General features: G+C 45.6%; 1 protein-coding gene across 1 annotated transcript in view; it reads left to right on the top strand.

Annotated features, from left to right (window-relative positions):
• LOC135217376 (proteasome subunit alpha type-3-like) overlaps window positions 1-25,239 on the top strand; it is a gene marked incomplete at its 3' end in the record, with an annotated part of 60,760 nt that overhangs the window by 19,478 nt on the left and 16,043 nt on the right. The window contains 3 exon segments of the mRNA XM_064253222.1: window positions 331-413; window positions 2,039-2,162; window positions 22,201-22,302. Coding sequence (XP_064109292.1) covers window positions 331-413; window positions 2,039-2,162; window positions 22,201-22,302 — 309 coding nt within the window.

Raw genomic sequence — 25,239 nt, 5'->3', positions numbered from 1 at the left:
GTTTTTTGCTGTCTGTTTCTCAGATAAGTGTTTTTTTTTTTTTATTCTGTGACTCCTCTTATCTTATCATCTGTTACATTTACTCCTATATGCCCATAGAAAATTAGTCTATATAAATGTGCATTGCTCTGTCCTTTGAATTTCCATTCATCTTCTTAATCTTACTACATATGTGTACTCAACTTTTTCCTCTTGCAAGTACAGTACTTTCTCTCACTGTCACCCTTTCAAAGTGAAAGTAACTGACTAATTAAAACCTATATATTGTAAAGTAGTCAGCAGGGTTAACATTAAGGACTTTATCTTAGAAAAACTACTTTTCTTTTTCAGTACGATCTGTCAGCATCACAGTTTTCACCAGATGGACGAGTATTTCAAGTAGAGTATGCTCAAAAAGCAGTAGAGAATAGTGGGTGAGTAAATAATATGGTTTCATTTTATCATATGGGTATTTCACTTGAAATCTCAGTGGTAGTGTACATATAGTATCTTGCACCTCTTTGGACAGTAACCACTGAATTTCTTATGATAAATATATGTAGTTGTTCATGCCTTATGGTACATAGCAATGTCCTAGTAACTTTTTCATTTAGACTTTTCTGTTTGGTTTGATATGTCCTCCTCCAAAACTTAAACATTATTCTCAGTGCTAACATTAAACTGCTTAGTTTTGGATCTTGTTTCCCAGTGCTAAAATTTTACAGCTGTGTTTCTGGTAGCAATTTGAGATATCTTTTGCTCAAAATTACAACAGCATATTTAGCAAGTCTTTTGAAGATTGAACAGTGTTAGTGTGCATTTATATTTATGTATGCATAGTTACACATCAGACCCAGATCTCTAAACAAGTTAATCTTAATAGGAATACCTGTTAGGGAAAGCAGTATTTTCTTTTATGCCTCTAAAAATAAAAAAGAATCTTACTAAGGTCTTCCTTACATAGGTGTTGGTATAGGCTATGTGGACAACCTAGTCTCAGCATGAGAATCATTTATGATAGAAGAGTAGAATAGAGAGGAGAGGAGGGTTAAAAGTCAGTATATTAGCAAAACAAAGTTTATTGTGACTAAATACACAGCAAGATTAATTACAGTCTAGAAGGTGGCATTGAGATGCTGTAGGAGATATATTGGGAAACTTAATTCTGTATATTAAGTGTTATAGTTGTTATTGTCACAAGATGTTCAGGGATGTTGGTGGCACTGAAATGGAGGAGCACCATATTGTGGTGAAAAATATTCTGTAGAATAGCAAGAACATTCTGTTTATCTTGGGAACATCTTGACTGTAAAGCAGGTATCGACAGGGCACAATGGAAAATAGAGTAGCAACAGCACGGGTGAAGTAGAAAGAGATTGCTAGATTACTGGCAAATAAGAATTCACTACGTATTAGTAAACACCAAAAATCTCCTTGATGCTTGTATAAGACTTGTATGTACACTCTTAAGTTTTAAATACATGAACACTTACAAAAATTTTGAACTTTTGGAACTAGAGAAAGGCTAAGATTCATGGCTGAATATCAGTGGAAAGACTTAATTATAATTAAAAGTTACAGAAGGTGGGGTCTAGAGAGTGCAAAGATTGAAATGTTTGAGATGTAATTGGAATGAACCCAGTTTGTTAATTGCATTATTGAACCATGAGTTTTTCTGATAATATGTACCAAGTTCTGGTCGATTTCCCGTCCATAGTACAAATTCTTGTATAGGTTAGGTACCTCTTGAGAGCCAACTTACCAGTTGTGCAATTTAGGGATATATAAATGAATTACATGTGCAAAGATAATACTCTATAAGGTAAAAAGATTTTTTTTTACATCATCAGTAGCCTCCTAGTTGGTATATCAGTACTAGGTACACTTAAACACTAGAATTAAATTATAGGAGAATGTTGACAGGAGGTCACTTTACATAAAGACATTTGCTAAATGGATTGTGTGTAAAAGGCATAAATTCTTAAAGAACTTTACAAATATTCTAGATTTATTATGAAAATTATTGCATCTACATTTGCTATATGTTTTTTATTTACAGAACAGCTGTTGGTTTGAGATGCAAAGATGGAGTGGTTTTGGCCGTTGAAAAAATTATAACATCAAAATTGTTTGAACCAGATGCAAATAAACGTATATTCACTGTAGACACTCATGCTGGCATTGTGAGTACCTAATTTAATCTCCAAATTTGAGATTTGATTGGTTTTTATGTCCACGTACTTAGGAATTTCATGCAAAGGTCTTCTCAGACCAGAAACCCCTCCCTTTTCACCAGTCTTTCCCTAAGTAGATGTTTTGTACATGCAACTTCCCCGGCAGATATATACTTAGCTTATGTCTCTGACGTCCGACAGAAATTCGAATTTCGCGGCACACGCTGCAGGTAGGTCAGGTGATCTACCCCCCTGCCGCTGGGTGGCAGGAATAGGAACCGTTCCCGTTCTAGAACCAGATTTTCTCTGTCGCGGTAGTGTCAACATATGTTGTTGCTACCTCCTGACTTGATTTTCGTTTTTCATCGCCATCGATCTTCTGGGCTGTCTTTTGCAGGGAAGTACTGGGTCTTTGGTTCGGCATACGCTTTTATTAACTTTTTAATGAATTTGGCTTCGAAAATTTCGAAGAATATATGACGTGTAACTACCGAAATTTTCGGTAGACACTCACATAGTTTGCAAGAAAGGGAAATATTAATATTTATTCATTAATATGTGTAATAAGTGTTAGAATTGATTGAGGAAATATACTGACTTCCTACTTTAGGGAGTCAGTAAAGCATGTAACTAGATAAGTTTCTTTTAAAAGTTTTTTAGAAACTCGTACTAACGAGCAATTAGAGTATTAACAGTACTAGTAGTGTTGCATCCTCATCACCTTCTTACTTCGCAGAAACTTCAAATTCATAATTGCAATTTGAAGACAAGGATTGTGGCTCAAAATGCGAGCTATTGAAAGGTAAGAAGTGATACTAGTGTTCCCCATTGCAGTGGAGGGTGCGTCTGATCGGCTCTGTCTCGCTCCCAGGCCTAGACCTCTTCAAGCTCCCAAGCCCAGGGGAGAAGGAATGTCGAAAGCCGTAAGGGGGTTTCAGAGAATCCCCACCGGTCAGGCGTCCCTCGGCAGGTTCTGTAGAGCGTCCCAGACTGCCAAGGATAGCCATTGAAAAGGCATCCTTAAAAAAGTGCGTCTCTTCATTTTACATCCGAAAAGACGAAGAATGTATATGTTTTGATGATCTAGCGCGTTCTCTGAAAAACAAAGAGAACACTGAGAAGAGCCCAGCCAAGCAGCGAGCGCGTTCCAGAAAACAGACTAGCGCGAGCCGCGTTCCTACAACCAAACGCGAGCCGCGTTCTAGCAACTGAGCGCGAGCCGCGTTCTAGAAAATTTTTTCTTGGCGCAAGGCGCCTTCAAAGAGACGAAGCGCCAGCCTGGCGCAAATTGCAACAGAAAAACAGACGGCTAGAGCAAGGAGCCTTATAGTACAGTGGCAATCAGAACGATCCTTCCATTGAACGTTTCCGGGCAAGAGGCTCTTTCTAAAAGGGGTCTAGTAGGCGCTCGGAAACTATCAGGGCGCACGGGACCTTCCACACAAGCGAACGTTCCAGGAGCGAGTCTCCTTTCTAGCGGTGCGGAACATTCCAGGCGCGCGGAACTATCCAGGCGCTAGGCGCAAGGAGCCAGGCGCCAGAATATTCCAAATCTTCTTAAGAGAGAGAGGTCAGTCGCGAGGCTCCTCTTTGAGTAATGCGGACACACTCCTTCATTCATGCTCTTCCCTCGTTATGAAGAGGCAAGTGCTTTGGGAGTTTTTCTTATAAGAATCTCATCGACGTTTGGGTATGATGGCGGATAGGAAATATCTACTTCCTTCCGTAAACCCTACAGACGAACAGGAATTCTGTCTCTTCCGCGATTATGAGGAAATCACGAAGATTTAAAGAGTTCCTGGATTAACTTCCTTCCTTAAGGAGATATATATACTCTTTCTATCATTCTATTAACGAGAACGAAGACAGTAAATATTTTTCCTTTATCTGCCTCGGCAGGGAAAGAAGGTAGTTGAGTATCTGCTGTATGAGAATACGATACGGCAAATCACACATACCGTAGTTACTTCTTTGTAGAGCAACTCAATTATCAGTATCCTTCCAGGAATTTCCTAGGAAGGACTACGCTTAAAGGGATTGTTAAGACAACACCTACTTAGCTTCTAGATTTATCGAAGTCTTGTTTCGCTTAAATATGCATTAATAAGAACTTCCTGAAGTTCGATAATTTTATAAGATTCCTTTATTTAATGGAGTAGCTGGCAACTCTGGAAGAGTAAGGCCAGACGGCTAACGGAGACTGCTATCGCGCCTTAGAGACCAACGCAGTAACATGTAGGTGTCGGTCATGATTGGTTGGTTACATGTCTCTCTCCTGCGGGATGGAATAACTAACCGTGTCTCTCCCCTACAATCGCGGTTTTAGCCTCGGATTGAGGGGATAGTTAAGCAAACATAAATAAAATATTGTCTGCCTTTTGCTAAGAAGCTTTCAATAAGAAAAATATTACAACCTTTCAATGCTGTTTACCGTAGGTAACATTATTAAAGGATTCTAACGCAGCGGAACTCTATATTATATGATGCTCTATGCTTACGAAAGCATGGCTTATTAGAGTACATGCTTAGTGAGAAGATGAATGTAGTAGAAGAGAATTCACTTTAAGACTACGGTATGGTCAAGTCTTATGCGCATACCGAGGTTAACTACAGAATTCCTAGTATCCTTACAAAGGTTTCCTAGATTTAATGCTGTTTACCACAATGTGACAGTATTATAAAGGAGTCTAATACGGCAGAGCACGAAATAATATAATTCTCTCATCCTTTCGAGAAACGCACACAACCTTTTTAGAATCGGATATTGCTCAAGAGAAGATGGGTGAGGTCGGATGGGAAACATTCTCTTAGTGGCAGAAGTTGTTTCCCTGAATGGACTATACTACGTATAATAAAAGTTTTTTTCCTACTAAGAACGGAATTAACACGTGAAGGATGTCGGGTACCATAAGGGCACAGATGTTCTGGCACATAACCTTAAAAGAACTAGAAGGAAGCGCCAGCCTGGCGCAAAGCGTCAGAAGCGCCAGCCTGGCGCAAATTGCGCCAGAAGCGCCAGCCTGGCGCAATGCGCCAGAAGTACCATCCAAGATATTTTCTCGTTTTAGCGAGTTATTAACCTAAGAGTCCAGTAGTGGTTGGTTTGGTGTTTGCTTCTCACCTCGGTGGTCGCGGGTTCGATTCTCGGCCATTCCATTGAGGAGTGAGAGATGTGGATTTCTGGTGATAGAAGTTCACTCTCGACGTGGTTCGGAAGTCACGTAAAAACACCATACAAACAAACAAACAAACCAGTAGCCTCTCGGAGGCTCGGTAACGGCAAGATTCGTTCCTGATTTCGTTACCCATTTAATCGGAAAGGGGTCGCTTACAAGGAATGATGAAATGAATTTTTTTTTAATCACTTAGGCCAATTCCACGACTCTCTCATATCGCAAAAGAGCATCGAGAATCTCTTTTTTCGCCCTGTTCCCTATTTGGGAACAGACACGGACGTAACGATCCTTAAAGGTTCGATTGCAAGATTTTGCATGTCCGTGAGAACCTTCTCGATCGAAGATAATAACTGTTAACGTATGTCTAACATTTATTGAAAAGAGTTTTGAGAACCTGCGGAAAGTCTTCATAGATCTCTTCGCAAGGTAGAAGACGAACAGGCTTCCTATAGACTGCTTCCTTTCCTCGAACCAAGAGAGGTAGCAATATACGACATCTTTAATTTAAAGAAGGGGAATAAACTTTTAGTCTTTTTTCCCCTAGTTATAAATTCTTAACAGATATTAAGATATGATGGGCGTCAAAGGAAGAGAGGATGAATGCCTCATTTTGGCCTTAGAGAGGTTGGATTCACAGAAAAGTCACGTTCTTCTCACAGCATGTTTCGTAAGGCTTTTCCAAGAGTATCTGGATATTCTATCAGAATCTATCATAAATAGACCTGAAAAACCTCTCCACTCTGAGTCTTTCCACGTGCAGACTGACCAGAAGTGGACATGAATGAGAGGATTTTTTCAAGGTAAATGACAATAGTCATGGCTAAGACATAGAATTGCTGCAGATCGTGCTAGATGGAATGAGGAAACTGTCCTCTTCCGATACCTCTGTGAACCACATAGCGTGGTTTTTCTTCACTTTCAGAGGGAAGAATCACCTATGTATATATCTGCTATCAAAGAACGCAGTAAAAGGCTATACTCTGTCTCTACAAGGGGAATTAGAGATAACAGAGGATTAAGATCTTCGGGATCTATACGATACCGCAATACGACAAAAGAGTAGGATATCATGTACTTCGAATGGAATTTTTTTTTTTTTTTTTGTGGCCACAGATTCCGTGTTCCGACAAAATGGAACTGCTCCTCATCAAACTTCTTTGAGGAAGTTTATGAAGGAATTCTTTGTTTCTCTTAGCCCTAAATGACCAAGAAGACAAGTGAATTTTTTGTGCATTGGAATCTCGCATCAGATTCAATGGAGACTCGGCAATGGGTTCTTGCCAGCATAGTATGTCTGGCAAAAGAACTAAATCCCTCTATTCCTGACGCAACGCTTTCAGATAGAAGTTTAGTTGCCCAGGCAGGGTACTTACATTTTCATCTACAGAAGAGAGATGGTTTAAACGTTTTTGCCTACAGAGTCTTCGGGGTGCGATGAGGGCTCAAAAATGCTTCCCAGAAGGTATTCAGAAGAATACAATAAGAGCTAGAAATCAGGGTTCCGCCCAATTTCAGCTCAGTCTCTCCTTCGACTTCCAGACTCCTTCCCTTCCTTACGGGGCAAGGATTAGGGAAGATTTCTTGCAACGAGGAAACCTCATCAACAATGTAAGAAGGAGACTCGTTAGCAAAAGAAGTGTTCACGAAGGATCCTCCTCGGAGGAAGACTCTTCTCTCTCGTATGTTAGATATCCTGTCGTCTACTGGGTGTAGCTGACTAAAATCACCTCCCCTTGCCAGGGGCCAAAAGCTCAAAGGGGAAGAATTTCTTCCACCCTTCTCCAGTCTCCTGATAAACTATGTGATTGTTCAGGACTCTCGGACAATGTAGCGCCAGCCAAGCGCCAAATGCCAATACAGGCGAAAAACGCCAGAGGCGGACAGTTCCAAGGAACTCTGTCATGGCCGGATACTGAGAAGGAGCGGGCCTCCAACCTGGCGCAGAGGCGAACAAATCGGACAGATATAAGAGTGTCCGATGTGGACATCGCCTGACAGCCTAGAGACTCTTCCAAGCTCGAAGCTCCAGCAAGTGTGGAGGAGCCAAGCCAGGCGCGAGGCGCCAGCCAGGCTCTAGGAGCCAGCCAGGCTCTAGGAGCCAGCCAGGCTCTAGGAGCCAGCCAGGCTCTAGGAGCCAGCCAGGCTCTAGGAGCCAGCCAGGCTCTAGAAGCCAGCCAGGCGCCATCCAGGTGCCAGGCTCCTTCAAGGCTAGGGCTCCAGTCAGGGATTGAGGATCCATCCAGGCGCAAGGCTCCTTCCAGTAAAGAGAAACCTAAAGCTCTGTCATGTAAGAGGGCTAGTCCCCATTGATATGATACAGGTAAGCTCTGCCATGTAAGTGGGTCAGCCCCCATTGGCACGATCCGAGAAGGCTCTGTCGTGTAAGCGGGCTAGCCCCCATTGACATGATCCAGAAGGGTTTGTCAGTCATAGGTCCCTACCTCGCTGAAACTCTTGAGGCATGCAGACTCATAGACAGTAATCATGAAGTCTTCTGCCAAGCTCCAGGCGGCAACTGGCGCCTAGCCAGACGCAAGGCTCCAGCCAGGCGCGAGGCGCTAGCCAGGAGGGAGGAGCCAATCAGGCGCCAGCCAGGCGCGAGGCGCCAGCCAGGCGCAAGGCTCCAGCCAGGCTCTAGGCGCCATTCAGGCACAAGGCTCCAGCCAGGCGCGAGGCGCTAGCCAGGCTCCAGGCTTCACCCAGAAGAGATCTATATCAAAGAATGCAGGCCTTCTTTGAGACAATGTGATCTAAGCACTTGATAAGTGCCTTGATGATTCCTTCAAACAGCTGAGAATTAAAAGCGCATGAAGTGCGAGCTTTTCTGTATTCTTGTTCTTTCCTTAACAATATGTCATAAGGACATATTAGCTGTCACATACGGGAGATGCAACTCTGTGTTGACTTCCCATATCCGAAGGATGTCAAGATAACCTACGAGAGATCCTTCTCTCTTGGTTGATACTGTCCTGCGGATACATTGCTGGGATAGGGAGCCGAGACTGATCCTTAAACTCAGTGAGTAACAATTTTAGTTAACGTCGTGTTTTTTCTTTGGGTTGTTTGAAAGGAGTTTGGGGATAACTCTTTTCAACTTAAGCACTAACCCTCGTGTTAGGATCAGGTGATCGGGATCGGTGTTGTGCTCCTTAATTATGCCACTAGGCATCGGCATATTGTCATGTAAGAGGCTCTGTCGAGTAAATGGATAAGACCCCATCGACAGACCCACAAGAACTCTTAGCCATAGGTCACATCCTCGCTGAGGCTCTTGAGGCGAAGCAGATTCCTAGGCATTAGCCATGGAATCTTCCGCCTGAACAAGTAGGAACCAAGGTTTTATTTATTTATTACCTACAACGTATGTTGTTTACCTGTCTATTCAGTAAATAGTTGTCTCTTACCCACCACCAAGGGTGTCAATCAGCTAAGTATATATCTGCCGGGGAAGTTGCATGTACAAAAATGATATTGTTAGAATACAATAAAGTTTTGTACATACTTACCCGGCAGATATATACGATGAATGGCCCACCCAGCCTCCCCTCAGGAGATAGGTGGAAGAGAAAATCTGGTTCTAGAACGGGAACGGTTCCTATTCCTGCCACCCAGCGGCAGGGGGGTAGATCACCTGACCTACCTGCAGCGTGTGCCGCGAAATTCGAATTTCTGTCGGACGTCAGAGACATAAGCTAAGTATATATCTGCCGGGTAAGTATGTACAAAACTTTATTGTATTCTAACAATATCATATTATAGTACACTTTCAGCTGTCAGCAATTCCAGTGCTCTTTATCTTTCCACTCCTCAATGCCCTCCTCAGTACTGTACGTATTCTCTTTTCACAAGGGATGTAAGGTTTTGCAAAGATTATTCGTACCTCATTTGTGGATCTTGAGAAGCCGTTTGACAGAGTACCCCAAAAAAAGGCTATTCAGTGGGAATTAAGAAAGCAGTAGATACTGGAAGGGCTCATTAATCTAGTCATGTTACAGTATTGTAACACAATATCCAGAGCAGGCATTCCCAGAAGATCAAGGGGTCACGGAAAATGAAATTGGTTGGATGTGGGCAGCTGAGTAATATCAACACAGTAAATTTGATACTCTTCTCCAGGCATATCCTTTAAAACTTTGAAGATTTGTGTTTACAGAAAAATTGATATTGCATTACACTCCCTGAACACCTGAATTAGCCCTGGTCACTGACCAGCCCGAACTATATCCCCACATATTTACCCACTAAGTGGGTAATTTTAACTGTCAGTGTTACCAACGCTGCAGGTAAAATCTAGTCAAATGAGTTACCTGTGTTACCGTTGGCAACGCTGCCGCAAATACCGGCCACCAGAGGCCTGTCTCCTCAATTGTTTCTTGTTCGCCATGCTGAGCGGATCAGTCCCACATCGGGCGAACTTTTGGTCATTTAGGCCGACCCCACTCAAAGAGTTTTCGCATTTTGGTTACAAACTATGATTTCTCCCATTTCACTTTGGATAGCTACTTTGTACTCGGTATGGATAAGTTAGGAAATAAACGTCGTCGCCGTCTGCAAACGCCTCTGCTTCTGCTTCATCTACAGTTCGACGATCGAGCCTTCTACTGCTGGATATGTTGGTGCTCATCGGCTCTAAAATAACGTCATCGCTGTCTGCAAACGCCTCTGCTTCTACTTCATCTACAGTTCGACGATCGACCCTTCTACTGCTGGATATGTTTGTGCTCATCGGCTCTGCACGCCCTTCAAGAGTAGGATGAGTACCCGCACACATGATAGACGTTCTTTTCGTTATTTCGTATAGGAAGGTTCAGTGCAATACCAGTCAGAGATGTTTGTCTTGGTCAGGAGACAACGAAACATTAGTTAGTTATTCAAGAAATTAGTGGACAGGTTATCATCTAGTATGTTAAGCATATTTCTAGCCTGACGAATAATTTAACCAAAATAGAGATAGTGGTACTAGTAGTATAGTGGATTCTAATAGTTCTTTTTCAGCCCCCCTGCCTGTTCCAGAACCAGCCCCAACTGGTGCTGGGGGTAATGGAGAACCGCAAGCCTCCGAGTGGGTAGGTTCTGCTGGCCCCCGGGCGCGGAGCAGGCAGTGTTGGCAGCAGATTTCCCCTCCCCTTGATTTGTAAGTTCTCAGGATGATGAAAATTTAGGTCAGATACAGACGAGTAGGGATAATAGGCTAAATAATGTTTAGCAAGAGAAGTGCAGGCTTCTTGCGGTCGGTTTTCTATTATAAGTAGTTTATAGAGGGACAGTGTCCTTAGAGCCTCTTTGGGGTTTTCCTGCTTCGAGTTCCTTGCATCAGAAGCTTTTAGGCCATGGTTGGTCGTTCAGATCTGGTTTCGGGTCTGTCGGGTTCTGAAGGGTTGAATACCGATCCTTCGTCTTTAAGGTTACTTTCCTCTACTTATACGATAGGGTAATTTTTAATATCAACTAATTCTCTGTTCAACGCATATTGACTTGCGATAATTCAGTATGTAGAGAAATCGAATAAAATTAATTACGGCTAGCCTAGTGTTCAGAGAGATATCGTATGCATATACAGTAGCTTAGCCTAGCCAAAAGTATTCGATGTACTACATATTGGTAGAGTGATTTTTATAGTTGCTAATGTTGGAGGCTCAAGGCATTCTGACAACGGATAATTCAGTACAGGTGTAATTGAAAACGAACGAGAATCCGATCTTAGCATAATTCAATATGAATGTAATCGAACAGATTGAAGATCAGATTCTGTCCGACTAAAGCATTAATTGTATTGTATGTATCATCATATTAGCATAGTATAAATACTAACTCGCCAGTCATTCACGCTCTGGAATCAGCTGATGGTGAATACGGGTTTGCGTCGCCGTATCCACCTCATTCTTGTCCTGATTGGCTAGCGTAACTAACGCAACAACTCTTCCTCACTTATGCCATGTTTGTCGTCTTGAAGGAGACATGTTTTCAACTATGTTGGACATTTAACATAGTCAATAATGGTATCTTGTGGCATATAATCAGATGTCAGATATAAGGAATCGTTTGTATGACATCTTCATACGTTTAACAGACTAATTGCCGTCAGTAATTACATTGTGCTTATGTCAATTATAGTTACAAAAGAATTACCAGTCGTATTATCAAATTACAGTGACAACTGAAATTAATATTTAGCCTAATAAAGTTAATTTAATTACCTTAAAATATGTAATTTATTACTTTTCAATTAAATTGCAATTACACAAGCTTGTCAAAACAGCACTGTTGTAAGGAGGCGTGGCTTAGACAGACAAAGATGCCGTCTAGTCTATATCCTTGGCTCCAGATTCAATCATATCACGTGGTCTCGGCTAATGTTTTTGTTCCTAGTTAGCATAATGAATATCTGGATACTTAACTTATGAAACGAAGTCATACTGTTCGTCTTACGATGTAATTTAAGGCCAAAATTTGACTAATACTTCTCATCGGAAGCTAGTTTTTCCCTCAGGTTAGGTAGCGTAAAATTTAGCGATTCCGTTCGTTTTCACTTGTTTTCATAGGTATTACGAACCTTACACTTGATTAATCTTTTGTCGGTGTGAAAACAACAGTGAATGAGCTCTTTCATGCTATTACTTTCTTTTACCATTACTTTCTTTTACCATGGCTGCGTTTGAATTCATACAAAAGCTTGGGACTTCTATCCAGGTTGCTGGTCCATGTAATTTTGCCTTATCAGCTTCAGCTACATTTATAACATGAATACAGTAATTACCGTCGCACGCGGATGAATACAATAAACGGATGTTGTTATCGGATTCGATTACTGTCGCACGCGGATCAATACAATAAAGTGATGTTGCTATTGGATTCGATCGTATTAGCAACAAGTTCTCGTTCGGTTGTTCATAGCTGTACGCAGTTATACAAGTGTATTATCATTAAGATAATACCTTTTAACTTAGAAGAGGGTGCAAATTTATGGAGGTAGAGATGTTAGACGACTTGCACAGGAGTTTATCATCTTCTTGTTGGTATATCGTCGCGCAATCGGATCGGTAGGCTCAGATATGATGGGATCTTGTATGTCGTTTGGTATCGAGCAGCTAGGCGTAGTAGGTTCCGGGTTCTTGGGTGCTGCTCTTGTCGGTGTTTGGCTTTTCTCCTTTTTCCTGTTCTGGTGTGGCCAGACAGGTCTGACAGAGGATAGATACCTTTGAAGAGAGACTCATTTGCTAGTTGTGGGTTTTTGTTTCTCCGGCGAAGGAAGCGAGTATAACGGATTGTGGACTTTGTCCATTCTCTCTTTCTGCATTCCAGGCTCCGGAGGGATCTCAGTTAATTCAAGTAATGTTTGATACGTTGTATTCAACCAAACCAGCAGTCTCTCAAACATCAAGTAGGCTAGTCTGGTTTCGGCAAGTCGGGCAGTTTTTGGGGAAGGACTTGAGCTAGCATCACTTTTCTGTATGAGGTAGCGGGTCTCCTCTGCCGGAGTCCGACTTCCGGTTTACGAGTCAGTTGAGGTTTTTCTCTATTGGGTTCCTTCATTGATTCGTGTGGTAAGGGTTACGGATCATGAGACTCGTATTTGGAATACACCTTTCACAGCCAGTGGGAGGTCTTGTCCCACTCTGTGTGGATGTGGTGAGAGTTGATGGGTGTTTCTCTGAGCCTAGACTGTTTGATAACCTCTCCACTTTGGTTTCGAGGGGGTTTGCATACCAGACTAACATTTCTGAGGGTTATGCTATGTTCTTGTCAAGGAGAGGAGCGACTTTTGTTAAATCATTGCCTCAGCGCTATCCGGACACTCATAAGAAGGGGTTCTTAGTCAATCCAAGGGCGCAAGTATGCGGAGGGCTACCCTTTGGCTTCCAGAGGAACGTTCCGCTGTCGGCGATTGTGTAGGTGGTCATTTGAGAGTTGTTGTGGTTTTTCACAACACCGTACTTTAGGGAATTTCAGTTTGTTCCGACACGGCATACAAACCTTCGGTCCTTTTACAATAGGAAGGTACTAGCGGCAGCTGGATAGGTCGTAAGCTTTCGAACAAGGGGTTCGGTAGTTAACTGCTTGTCCGACAGGTGCGCGCGCGCGACTGGGAGGTAAACAAATCACTTTTGCTTTCGGCCTCACAGCGAGTGGACGTGTGTGTTCGACGCTCTCTGCCCGCTTCTCTTCGTTTGCTTTCTTGAGTATATGGTTGTGTTTGTGTATGAAAGAACTCATTGTAAGTACAATCATTTCTCTCTTTTCATATTATTTTGAACTTTTATTGGTTAATGATGGAATCTCCTCGCCTCGCTACCCCACGGAGACTATGCCCGGGTACCGAAGGGCGTAAATGCGGGAAGTTCCGCTCTTTCCCGGAGATAGACCCTCATATTTTGTGCGCTCGGTGTCGGGGGCGCGAATGCACCCGAGCCGAGCCATGTGATGTTTGCAATAATTGGTCAGAGGCGCAGTGGACTTTGTATGAGGGCAGGAAGAAGCGAAGGCCTGCAAAGGAGTCGTCGGAAAGCTCTCCCGCGACTCCTTTGGTGACGGACACTTCGTCTTCTTTCCTGCCGCCCGCTCAACTTCCACGTCTCGCGCCTTCCCCTTCGGGGGGGGTTTCTAGGTCCTTCTCCTCTCCTGACTTGTCGAGTGTGGAGGAGGGCGCTAGATACCCTGACGTCGAGTTGTACTCTGGGTCCTCTATCCGTTCGTCTTTGCGCGAACGGGTAGATCCCCCTAATCACCCGACTTTTGCCTCCTCAGGTGCGGTTGCCGCGAAGGATGACCTCGGACAGGTGTGGGCATCGTTGGGGCTGCAGGGCGTGCCGAGTGTCCAGGGGCTGCTCTACCATCTCGCTGGCTCCGTGGCGGTCACCCATGCGACGGTTACGACCACCACCACGACCCTTACAACACCCGGCTACGCTTCACCTCCTCACTGGTGTACACCCCGCACGCGGTCTCTGTAAACACCTACTACATCGGTGCAGGGGCCAGTCGCCGTACCTCGGGGGAGTGTGGATGCCGCCACCTGGGTTTGCCGTGCTGCCGCGACCGGGACTTTCGTGTGCCCGAAGAAGCTCGCCCCTGGACCTCCCACCGGTACCTAGGATGTCTGTGCCGCTGGTCCGCCCATCTGGACCGCTTACACAGCCTGCCGTATCTGCCGTACCTGCCCAGCTGCTGTCCACGGACGTGACGTTGACCACTGCTGCCGTTCCTGTACCTGCTCCTGCTGTCTCTACTGCCGTTCCTGTGATGCCTGCACCTGCTGACGTTGTTCCTGTTCCCGGCGCCGCTGCTCCCGATGCTGATCTGTTCGGACAGGTGCGTCCAAGGGCCCTGTTGCTTCGGCAACAGCAGCCCCGGCTCCGCTCTGGATGACAGATCTGACGTCGGTCCTGAGGAGGTTGACGAAGAAGAAGAAGAAGAGAGGAAGGTGTCGTCGTCGTCTTCATCGTCTTCTTCGTCGTCGTCGTCGTCTGCCGCCTCTTCCCCTTCTTCTTCTAAGGCTCCCCCGCCCGCCGAAGAAGAAGAAGGTCGCCTCCCCCCCCCTAAGAAGTCTCCTTCGGGAACTCCTAAGGGCCCGTCTCGCTCTGGTGAGACGGGGGGTTCTTCCGCTGGTCACCCTGCTCCTTCGGGGGCAGGACCCGTCTCTTCTTCCGCAAGGAAGAAGACTATACGGGGACCAGAGGAGTGCCGGCTAACACCGGCACTTCCTCACCTGCTGTCAGTGGTTCGGCCACGGCAGCAGGGTCCGTCTCGGCCTCTCGTTCGCGAGAGGTACCGAGTGTACGGTCGCCTAACAGCGGCCGTACAGCCAAGAACCAGACCTCAGCGTCAGGTTCACGGCACGGAGCGGAAGACTGGTGACAGCCGCTCACGCGACTCTCACCAGACCAGCTCTCGCTCTCGCGGCGAGCAGCTGGCTACCCGGGCGGACGTGACGGTCCATGACCGGCCACGGGCTGAGGCTGGGAAGAGGTCCCCCCGTTCGCCGGCTCCAGCCACGGCTGGTACCAGCGAACTGACGCACCGTGAGGATACGCACCGATCTCACCGTGACAGTGGAGCTCGCCGGTCGCCTGACCGTCACTCTCACAGAGAGCAATCGGGTACGGCGACCAGCACCAGCTCCTCTGACACGCGAGACATTGGCCGCTGTTCTCGGTCCAGCCGTTCTCCACAGCGAGACGGCTCGACTAGGTCTGCAGCTCGATCGCCACCGCGGGTTGACGATCGCCTGCAGTCTTCCAAGCCCACTGGTTCTGCCAGCGAGCGAGGAGGGAGCGTCAGGTCTGCCTCTCCCATACCTTCAACCTCCTCGGGTTACACCGGGAGGGGCGAGGTATTGAGGAGTGATCGTGAGGGGTGCGCCCCTCAGGATCCCACCACGTCGTCGTACGTACCAGGCACGGTTCTCGGACCAGCCAGGTCGTACGCACAGGTGGTTGGAGGAGACCGAGAGGGGTCTGTCGCTGTTCCTCCCCTTGAGGGAGGAGGGTCTCGGGAGATGCTCCTGTTTGAGGGACTGGATGGTCCCGACTCCGCAGGACGCAGTCACTCCTGAGATCCAGAGGAACTTTGCCGAGGTTATTGCGCTGATTCGTCAGCACAACGACCTCGCGGAAGGATCGCCGCTCCCACCATCCGACCCACGTCCCGGCTCGAGTCGTTTCTGGGGCCGAAGAGGGAACCCAGACCGACGGTGGGTTTGCCGCGTTCTGAGCTTGCGGACTCAGTGCTGGACCAGGTTGAATCACTTGTCTCCGGACAAGACGGTTCGCTCAAGTCTGGCAGGTCGAGCAAGCTGCTTCCACCTCCTCTGCTGCGACAGCGGCGTTTTTACGTGCCGTCTGAAGACCCGATGCCGCCCAAACAGGTGAACCCGGAGTTAGCCAGGCTGACTCCGGGTGTGTCTCTGCAGCAGCTCCTGTCCGAGAACCTGTGGTTCTCGCAGCAAGAGGCACTCGGCCTGGAATCTACCGCCATGGCAGCTTTCCAGGCCGTCTCCTGGCTAGATCTGTGGTCCCTCACAGTATCTAAGGTCGCAGCCAACTCCGGGGGAATTTCTCCCGAAGATGACTCGGCCTTCAGGAGACTTTGCCAGTCTGAGGAAGAGCCATCTCCTTCCTTGCCCACCAGACGGTGAACCTGTGGGCCAACCTGGTTCTCCGACGAAGGGACGCTGTCCTTACTCGGGTTTCCAGGGCGGCCGGGCGTGAAGCGGCGTTGGGACTTCGCAACGGACCTTTACGGAGTTCCACGTCTCTCTTCCCAGGAGAGATGGTGGATGCTGCGGTGGACAGACGGCGCACTGACGACAGTGACCGTCTGGTTCACCAGGCAGTCTCGAAGGCTTCTGGGCAGCCGCGGACTGCGGCCAAGTCTAAGAGCTCGGCTAGCGCTTCCTCGGTGGCTAAGACGGTAGCTGCGTCGAAGCCCCGGGGAAAGACTCTGTCTTCTTCGACTTCTACCAAGGGGAGCCGTAACCAGCCCTCCTCCCAGCCCTCCTCCCAGCCCTCCTCCTCCCGTGGAGGCTCTGGGAAGAAGTCGAAGAAAGGGGGGAAACGCTAGGGACGGCGTTCCCCCTCACCTGCTGCCGGAAGTGGGGGGTGCCTGGCCAGCCATTGGGCAACTTGGCAGCGCTACGGCGCCGAGACCTGGATTGTAGATGTCCTTCGGGAGGGATATCTATTACCCTTCGAATCTCGGCCACCCCTCACCTCCAACCCGGTCCAACAGCAGTCGTACGTTCCAGGGTCATCGAAGGACGTAGCATTGAGACAGGAGATCAAGACCATGCTGAGCAAGAGAGCTGTAGAAAATCGTCACGGATCAGTCACCGGGCTTTTACAGCCGACTCTTCCTGGTGGAAAAGTCTACGGGAGGCTGGCGCCCGGTGATAGATCTCTCTCCCCCTGAACCGGTTTGTTCGCCAGACCCGGTTCACGATGGAGACGGCACGTTCAGTGCTCGACTCCATCAGGGAGAACGATTTCATGCTTTCAGTGGACTTGAAGGATGCGTATTTCCAAATACCCATTCATCAGTCCTCCAGAAAGTACCTCGCTTCATCCTCGACGGGACGGTGTACCAGTTCAGGCACTTTGCTTCGGTCTCTCAACCGCCCCACAGGTGTTCACGCGAGTGTTCACTCTGGTGTCTGCTTGGGCCCATTCGCACGGGATACGTCTGATGAGGTATCTCGACGATTGGTTAGTCCTGGCGAGCTCCCGCTCGCAGTTGCTACAGGACAGGGATCGGCTGCTCGAGTTCTGTCGCGATCTGGGGATCGTTGTGAACTTCGAAAAGTCCGATCTCGAGCCCAAGCAGAGGATGAAGTACCTGGGTATGCTGATCGACACTGTAGCAGGGCGAGTCTTCCCCGCAGACTCGCGGATCAGCAGATTCAGGGAGGCAGCCAACCAGTTCCTGTCTCGGCAGGAACAGGTAGCTCAGCGATGGCAAGTCGTGATCGGACACCTGTCGTCACTCGAGAAGTTAGTCCTCACGGGCGTCTTCAACTGCGGTCTCTTCAGTGGAGACTAAAGGAGAGTTGGTCACAGGCGACGGATCCCCCAAGCTTTCCAGTGTCACTGACACAGGAGGTGAGGCAGGACCTAGCCTGGTGGCTGGACGACAGGAACCTCTTAAGAGGAGTGCCTCTGCGCACTCCCCCCCCGGACATGCAGCTGTTCTCAGACGCATCGACCGAGGGATGGGGCGCACACCTGGAGGAGTTGCTGACTTCAGGAGTGTGGGACGAGAACGACAAGCACCTTCACGTCAATGTACTGGAACTCAAGGCAGCGTTCCTCGCTCTCCAAGAGTTCCAGGACCGCTTGATGGGACACTCAGTGGTGTTGATGTGCGACAACACCACGGTGGTGGCCTACGTCAACAAACAGGGGGGCCTAGTGTCTCTCCCGTTGTACCAGTTGACTCGGCAGGTGCACGAGTGGGCCGAGGCACACTCAATAGAGCTGTCGGCACGCTACATTCCAGGAGAGGAATGTAGTAGCAGACACGCTCAGCCGTCGGGATCAGGTGATAGGGACCGAATGGTCTCTACACCAGGACGTGGCGGAAAGGCTCTTCGACCTGTGGGGGCGACCAGTCGTGGATCTGTTCGCCACTCGGCACAACAGGAAGCTCCAGGTGTTCTTCTCGGCCGTGCCGGACCCATGGGCAGCTGCAGAGGACGCTCTTCAACACCCGTGGGACAACCTCTTCGTCTATGCCTTTCCCCCGTTCAGCCTGATTCGCAAGGTGATCAGTCGAGCACTGGTCACCCCGAATCTCAGGATGATCCTGGTGGCTCCCAAATGGCCACAGGCCATTTGGTATCCGGACCTGCTGGCTCTTCTCGCAGGAGAACCGAGAGAGATTCCCCCTTGGCACAACCTTCTCGCCCAGCCACACGTCGAGCGGTACCACCGAGCAGTCCAGTCCCTATGTCTTCACGGCTGGCTGTTATCCACCATCTCTTGTGAACGAGAGGCTTTTCTCGTAGCGCAGCAACAGAGATGGCTGGAAACGTCCGTCAGTCCTCTGCAGCTGTGTACCAGGGGAAGTGGGCCGTCTTCTGGTTGGTGTCGTAGACGGGGTCTATCTCCTCTCAGAGCCACTCTTCAGCAGGTAGCGGATTTCCTCGTTTTTCTTCGACCGAGAGAACTCCTCTCAGTCCCACAGTCAAAGGATACAGAGGCCGCCTTGGCGCTCGTCCTGAAACTGAGGGGATTGGACATCTCGAACTCGTTCGAGATCTCCTTGCTTTATAGGAGCTTTCGAAAGGTCTTGCCCACCCAGGGAACTCAGGCCCCCTCCCCCTGCGATGATGACTCTCGTCCTTAGGAGTCTGACTCGAACGCCGTTTCGAGCCACTCCGAGAGTCGTCAGACAGGGATCTGACCCTCAAGACCCTCTTCTTGCTGGCCCTGGCATCGGCGAAGAGAGTAGGGGAACTTCATGGTCTTTCCTATGATGTACGACACTCCAGGGGATGGGGATCCGTGACGCTCGATTTCGTCCCGAACTTCGTTGCGAAGACTCAGAAACCGTCGATCCCTGACGACAGGTTCGAGTCATTCACGATTCCCTCCCTATTGGACTTCACCGATAATGATGCGGATGAGATGCTGCTTTGTCCTGTGAGGGCGCTACGGCGCTATCTGAAGAGAACTCGACACCTCAGGCCTGAGTGTCGACGCCTCTTCGGTTAGCACCGGGGTCACCAAGAAGAAGTATCCAAGAACACTCTTTCATTCTGGCTGCGTGAGGTCATCAGGAGGGCGTATGAGGCTGATGGTAGTGACGACAGCCTACGTCCCGTCCGAGAGCTCACGAAGTCAGAAGTATTGGCCCCTCGTTTGGCGTTTTCGTAAGAACTTCTCCGTGGCGCAGGTCCTGAAGGCAGGGGTCTGGTCTAACCAGACTACCTTTACGTCCTTCTACCTTCGGGATATTGCCCACAGGTCCTTGGATACCTTTTCCTTAGGACCCGTGGTGGCTGCTCAACAAGTTGTGTAGCTAACCCAGACCCTCGCAGGCTGAAACAGCATCGAGTCCTGGTGTGACTGTGTGGATGGATGTGTGAGTGAGTGAGTGACTGGCTCCCTCTTCCCATCTTTTCCTCCTCCTCTACCTGTGGGCAGAGGGCCACGGTCGTCACTACGCTGGTATGAGGACGAGATGCAGGTGAGCTATATGACAGAGCCCCATCCTATCCCTTTCACTAGGGATAGGAGCAGAATATCCACCACTTCCTCTACAAGGGGGGGAAGTGGATGCCTACAAGAGTCAAATCCATGACTTTATATTTGCTCCTGTACAGGAACAAGTTCTTACATTGCTGGTACGAAGAGATACGCTTGCCTCTCTCTTAGTACTCGGTCAGAGGTCTGACCATTGATCCTGCGGTGCACACCCCGATCAATCGGACAGAGGCTTGGATCCCTCCCTCGCTCTTACGACCAGGGAGGCTTCCAAGGTTGGGCGAACACCAGTCTGTTCACAAAAGACTCAGATTCCTCCCACCAGAAGTGAGTCTTCCTATTGTAAAAGGACCGAAGGTTTGTATGCCGTGTCGGAACAAATGACAATTTGTCTAAAATTGCATTTTTCCTAACTATACAAACCTGAGGTCCTTTTACACATAGCCCCACCTCATGCCACCCCTCACTCTGCAGTTTTTGCTTGGGCCAAAAGCAAAAGTGATTTGTTTACCTCCCAGTCGCGCGCGCGCGCCTGTCGGACAAGCAGTTAACTACCGAACCCCTTGTTCGAAAGCTTACGACCTATCCAGCTGCCGCTAGTACCTTCCTATTGTAAAAGGACCTCAGGTTTGTATAGTTAGGAAAAATGCAATTTTAGACAAATTGTCATTTCTTCAGAGAGGTTACTCTCGGGGTCCTGTCGTTGCGGTAACTCAGTTTTATAGTTGGCTTGGTAGAGTTAGGGTGTTAGAAGTTTAGGGAAGCAGTGATAGTCTAAATGAACTTCAGGGTGTTAGAAATTTAGGGAGGCAGTGATAGTCTGAATTAACTTTATGGTGTTAGAAGTTTAGGGAGGCAGTGATAGTCTAATGAACTCTAGTGTTTCTGTTGGTCAAGCTTAGACAGAGTGTATTGTCCCTTAGGCCCTTGAGGTTAGGCAGATCCCGATGGTCATGTTGGAATAACTACTACTTCTTCAGCACAAGTCATCTACATCAGTGAGCAGTAGAGAACTGAAGGTCCTGCACAATCAACTCTCCTCCATACATGAGAGGCTACATAGCCACATGGGAGGTTCACCATTTCCCCTCCATACATGAGAGGTATAGAATACCACATGGGAGGTTCTTCAGACTCAGGCGGTACCTAGGACTCGACACCGACGATATGGTACTTCCTCTGCAAGCATCCTCACTTACTGAGCTGGACAACCAGGTGAGGAGATTTGTTTTTTTACCTCTATGAATAAGAAGTATAGCTTATAACATGGGAGATAACATGGGAGGTACTTCTGACTCAGTACCTTAGACTCAACACTGACGTTGAAGTACTTTCTTTGCAAACATCCTCACCTACTGAGCTGGACAACCAGTAGGAGATTTGTTTTTACCTCCATAAATAAGAAGTATAGCTTATCACATGGGAGGTACTTCTGACTTAGACAGTAGCTTAGACTCAACACTGATGTTGAAGTACTTTCTTTGCAAGCATCCTCACCTCCGAGTTAGATAACTAGGTGAGGATACATGCTTTTATACATGGTAGGTTGCTTAAGAATTACCTGCGTATGTTCCGTGGACAGGTCGGGCTGAATGAGGTTGACCCCGCCTCCGAGTAAATGTTGTTAATCGGGCTAATTCAGGTGTTCAGGGAGTGTATTGCAATATGAAGTTTTCATAAACTAATATTGTAATACTTACCTGAACACCTGAATGATTCCCACCCTCCTCCCCACTTCAATTTGATAGTGAATGATTCAATTGAGGAGACAGGCCTCTGGTGGCCGGTATTTGCGGCAGCGTTGCAACGGTGCCAACGGTAACACAGGTAACTCATTTGACTAGATTTTACCTGCAGCGTTGGTAACACTGACAGTTAAAATTACCCACTTAGTGGGTAAATATGTGGGGATATAGTTCGGGCTGGTCAGTGACCAGGGCTAATTCAGGTGTTCAGGTAAGTATTACAATATTAGTTTTATTATGAAAACTTCATATTTTTCATTAAACATATCCATCTTTAAAACTATGAAGACATCATAGTTACAGGGAATGTATATATTTATTCTTTCATATTGTCTAAAAATTTCTTCACTTAATATCTGTAAAACTTTATGTCTAGTATGCATTTGTGTAAGCTGAATAGTTGTATGTACTTGTAATTTATTTTCAGGCATGTGCTGGTCTTCTCGCTGATGCTAGAGCAATAGTAGAGGTGGCAAAAATTGAATCCTCAAATTTCAGAGCTGAATATGGTGTACCCATTCCATGTAAGGTAGGTACAGAGTCTTAGATAGTTATTGTTTACTATTTGGAATGAGTCTTACCTACTGTTAAAGTTAGCTTTATCTTTGGTGTGATCAGCATTTTTTTTAATCAAAATATGCTTGGCTAACCCACTTGGACTGCCATTGCAGTTGTCTGTTTTCACACCAGATGGTGCTGGAATGTTTACGTTTTTTGTCATATATCTTCACACCAACCTGGTGGTTGGATCAGTGTTAGTAATATTTTGATGATTCTGGCTATTTTCTCCTGTATGGTATTGTGCTTCTTTCTGTTTTTGCTATGTCAACTTCAAGCAGAGATGAAAGCATTAGGTTGTACTACTATAGGAAAGATTGGGAAAACCAATTGTTGGATTTTGCAAGATGACCTTGTAGCCTATGTTAGGCTAGCTGCTCTGGCACAAGTATGGTTTTCTTGATATAAATAGATTTTCTGATGAGAGGATGTAAATTTTGGGTAATTCTAAATAATAACTCCGCATGGACTGCAAAGAACGTAACCGCAAATACGACATCCATTAGGGACTGGGCATCCAATGTATTTCGCTATGTTTAGTACTGGCCCCTGGGTGTTAATTACAGTCGACCACCCATAAATAACTGTAAATTCTTAATAAGCAACCTGAATACTATAGGAAACTGTACTTTCCAAAGAAATACCTGACACAGTTATTATTAACCCTTGAACGCCGAATGGACGTATTAAACGTCGAGTCAAAATGTCTCCCGTATGCCAAATGGACGTACCATACGTCGACTCAAAATTTTTTTTTTTTTTAATTCGCAGAAAAATACTTATAGGCCTACCAGCCGAAAACTTTTGTATCACGCGCCTTGGGGGATGCTGGGAGTTCACGGATTAAGGTGTTGTTTTGTTTACAATCGTTACGCAGGCGCGCAAGCGCTAATTTCTTTCTTGCCGCACTAAAAAGTATCTGTGACACATCTCGGAAATTATTTCGTCACTTTGACATAATTTTTGTACCATTTTAAATTAGCCATTACATGGAGTATTATATATGAAAATGTGCGCATTTTTATGTAAAATACAACGAAAAAATGCTCATGATTGTAGCTTTTATCAGTTTTGAGGTATTTTCATATAAATAACGATAAGTGCCAAAATTTCAACCTTCGGTCAACTTTGACTCTACCGAAATGGTAAAAAAATGCAATTGTAAGCTAAAACTCTTATATTTTAGTAATATTCAATCATTTACCTTAATTTTGCAACTAATTGGAAGTCTCTAGCACAATATTTCGATTTATGGTGAATTTATGAAAAAACTTTTTCCTTACGTCCGCGCGGTAACTCTTCCGAAAAAAATCATACATGCGATTGTGGTAATCTTTGCACCTTTTTAAAATTAGCCGTTACATAAAGTTTTATATATGGAAATGTGTGCAATTTCATGCACAATACAACTAAAAACAACCCATGGTTGTAGCTTTTATCAATTTTGAAATATTTTCATATAAAAAATGATAAGTCACAAATTTTCAACCTTCGGTCAACTTTGACTCTACTGAAATGGTAAAAAAACGCAATTGTAAGCTAAAACGCTTATATTCTAGTAATATTCAATCATTTGCCTTCATTTTGCAACAAATTGGAAGTCTAGCACAATATTTCGATTTATGGTGAATTTATGAAAAAAATAACATTTCCTTTACGTCCGCGCGGTAACTCTTCCGAAAAAATCATACGTGCGATTGTGGTAATGTTTGCACCATTTTAAATTAGCCGTTACATAATTTTTTATATATGAAAATGTGCGCAATTTCATGTAGCATACAACAAAAAATAATTGAAGGTTGTAGCTTTTCTCATTTTTGAAATATTTGCATATAAATTACGATAAATAGAAAAAAAACCACGTTCGGTCAACTTTGACTAACGAAATGGTCGAAAAACGCAATTGTAAGCTAAAACTCTTACATTCTAGTAATATTTAGTCATTTATCTTCATCTTGAAACAAATTTGAAGTCTCTAGCACAATATTTAGATTTATGGTGAATTTAAAAAAAAAAACTTTCCTTCCCTCCGCGTGCGGATTCTCCTCCACAAATCTCCGAAATGCGTACATCGAATTCTCGGAAAATTTGCTCCGTTTCATATTAGGCATTTCATAGAGTTTTATATATGAAAATGTGCGCAATTTCATGTAGAATAAAACGAAAAATATTTGAAGGTTGTAGCTTTTTTAATTTCCGAAATAATTGCATATAAAAAAAATATATATATAAAAATGACATTCGGTCAACTTTAACTCTTCAGATATGATCGAAAACTGCAATTGTAAGCTAATACTCTTACAGTATAGTAATATTCAATCATTTGTCTTCATTTTGAAAGAAATTGGAAGTCTCTAGGACAATATTTAGATTTATGGTGAATTTTTGAAAAAAATATTTGTTTACGTCCGCGCATTACGAATTCATGCATTATTTTGTGATAATATTTTCCCTGTGTTGCTTTTATTGTTTTACAATGTGTTATATACCAAAATGATCACAATTTAGTGTACATTACAACGAAAAAAATGTAACTTGTTACCTTTAACCATTTTGTGCACAGAGCGATTTGAATACAATTATATATGAAATTTTGTTTTTGCGCTATCATATATCGCATTATTTATATATGATAATGATAATTTTTTTCATTTCTGATGGTTGCATACTAAACTTCACCCAATGACAAAAAAAGGAGCCAAAAATGAACTCTTAATCTTGAAAACTAAGCGCGCTGTGATTTTTTGAAAAAATATTTTTTCCGCTTCCTCGCTCACTACGAAACACCTCCGGCACACGGGAGACAGTTTTTATTTTACCGCTTCGGCGTTTAAGGGTTAAGATTGACCAAATTTTGTGTGGTATCAGAAGATGTTAGAGGCCGATAATGTACATAGACAATTAATTA

This window comes from Macrobrachium nipponense, chromosome 7, assembly GCF_015104395.2.
Source record: "Macrobrachium nipponense isolate FS-2020 chromosome 7, ASM1510439v2, whole genome shotgun sequence".
In the NCBI taxonomy this organism is placed as follows: domain Eukaryota; kingdom Metazoa; phylum Arthropoda; class Malacostraca; order Decapoda; family Palaemonidae; genus Macrobrachium; species Macrobrachium nipponense.
Note: the sequence above shows the minus strand (reverse complement) of the source record. Positions and strands in the feature narration are given on the sequence as shown.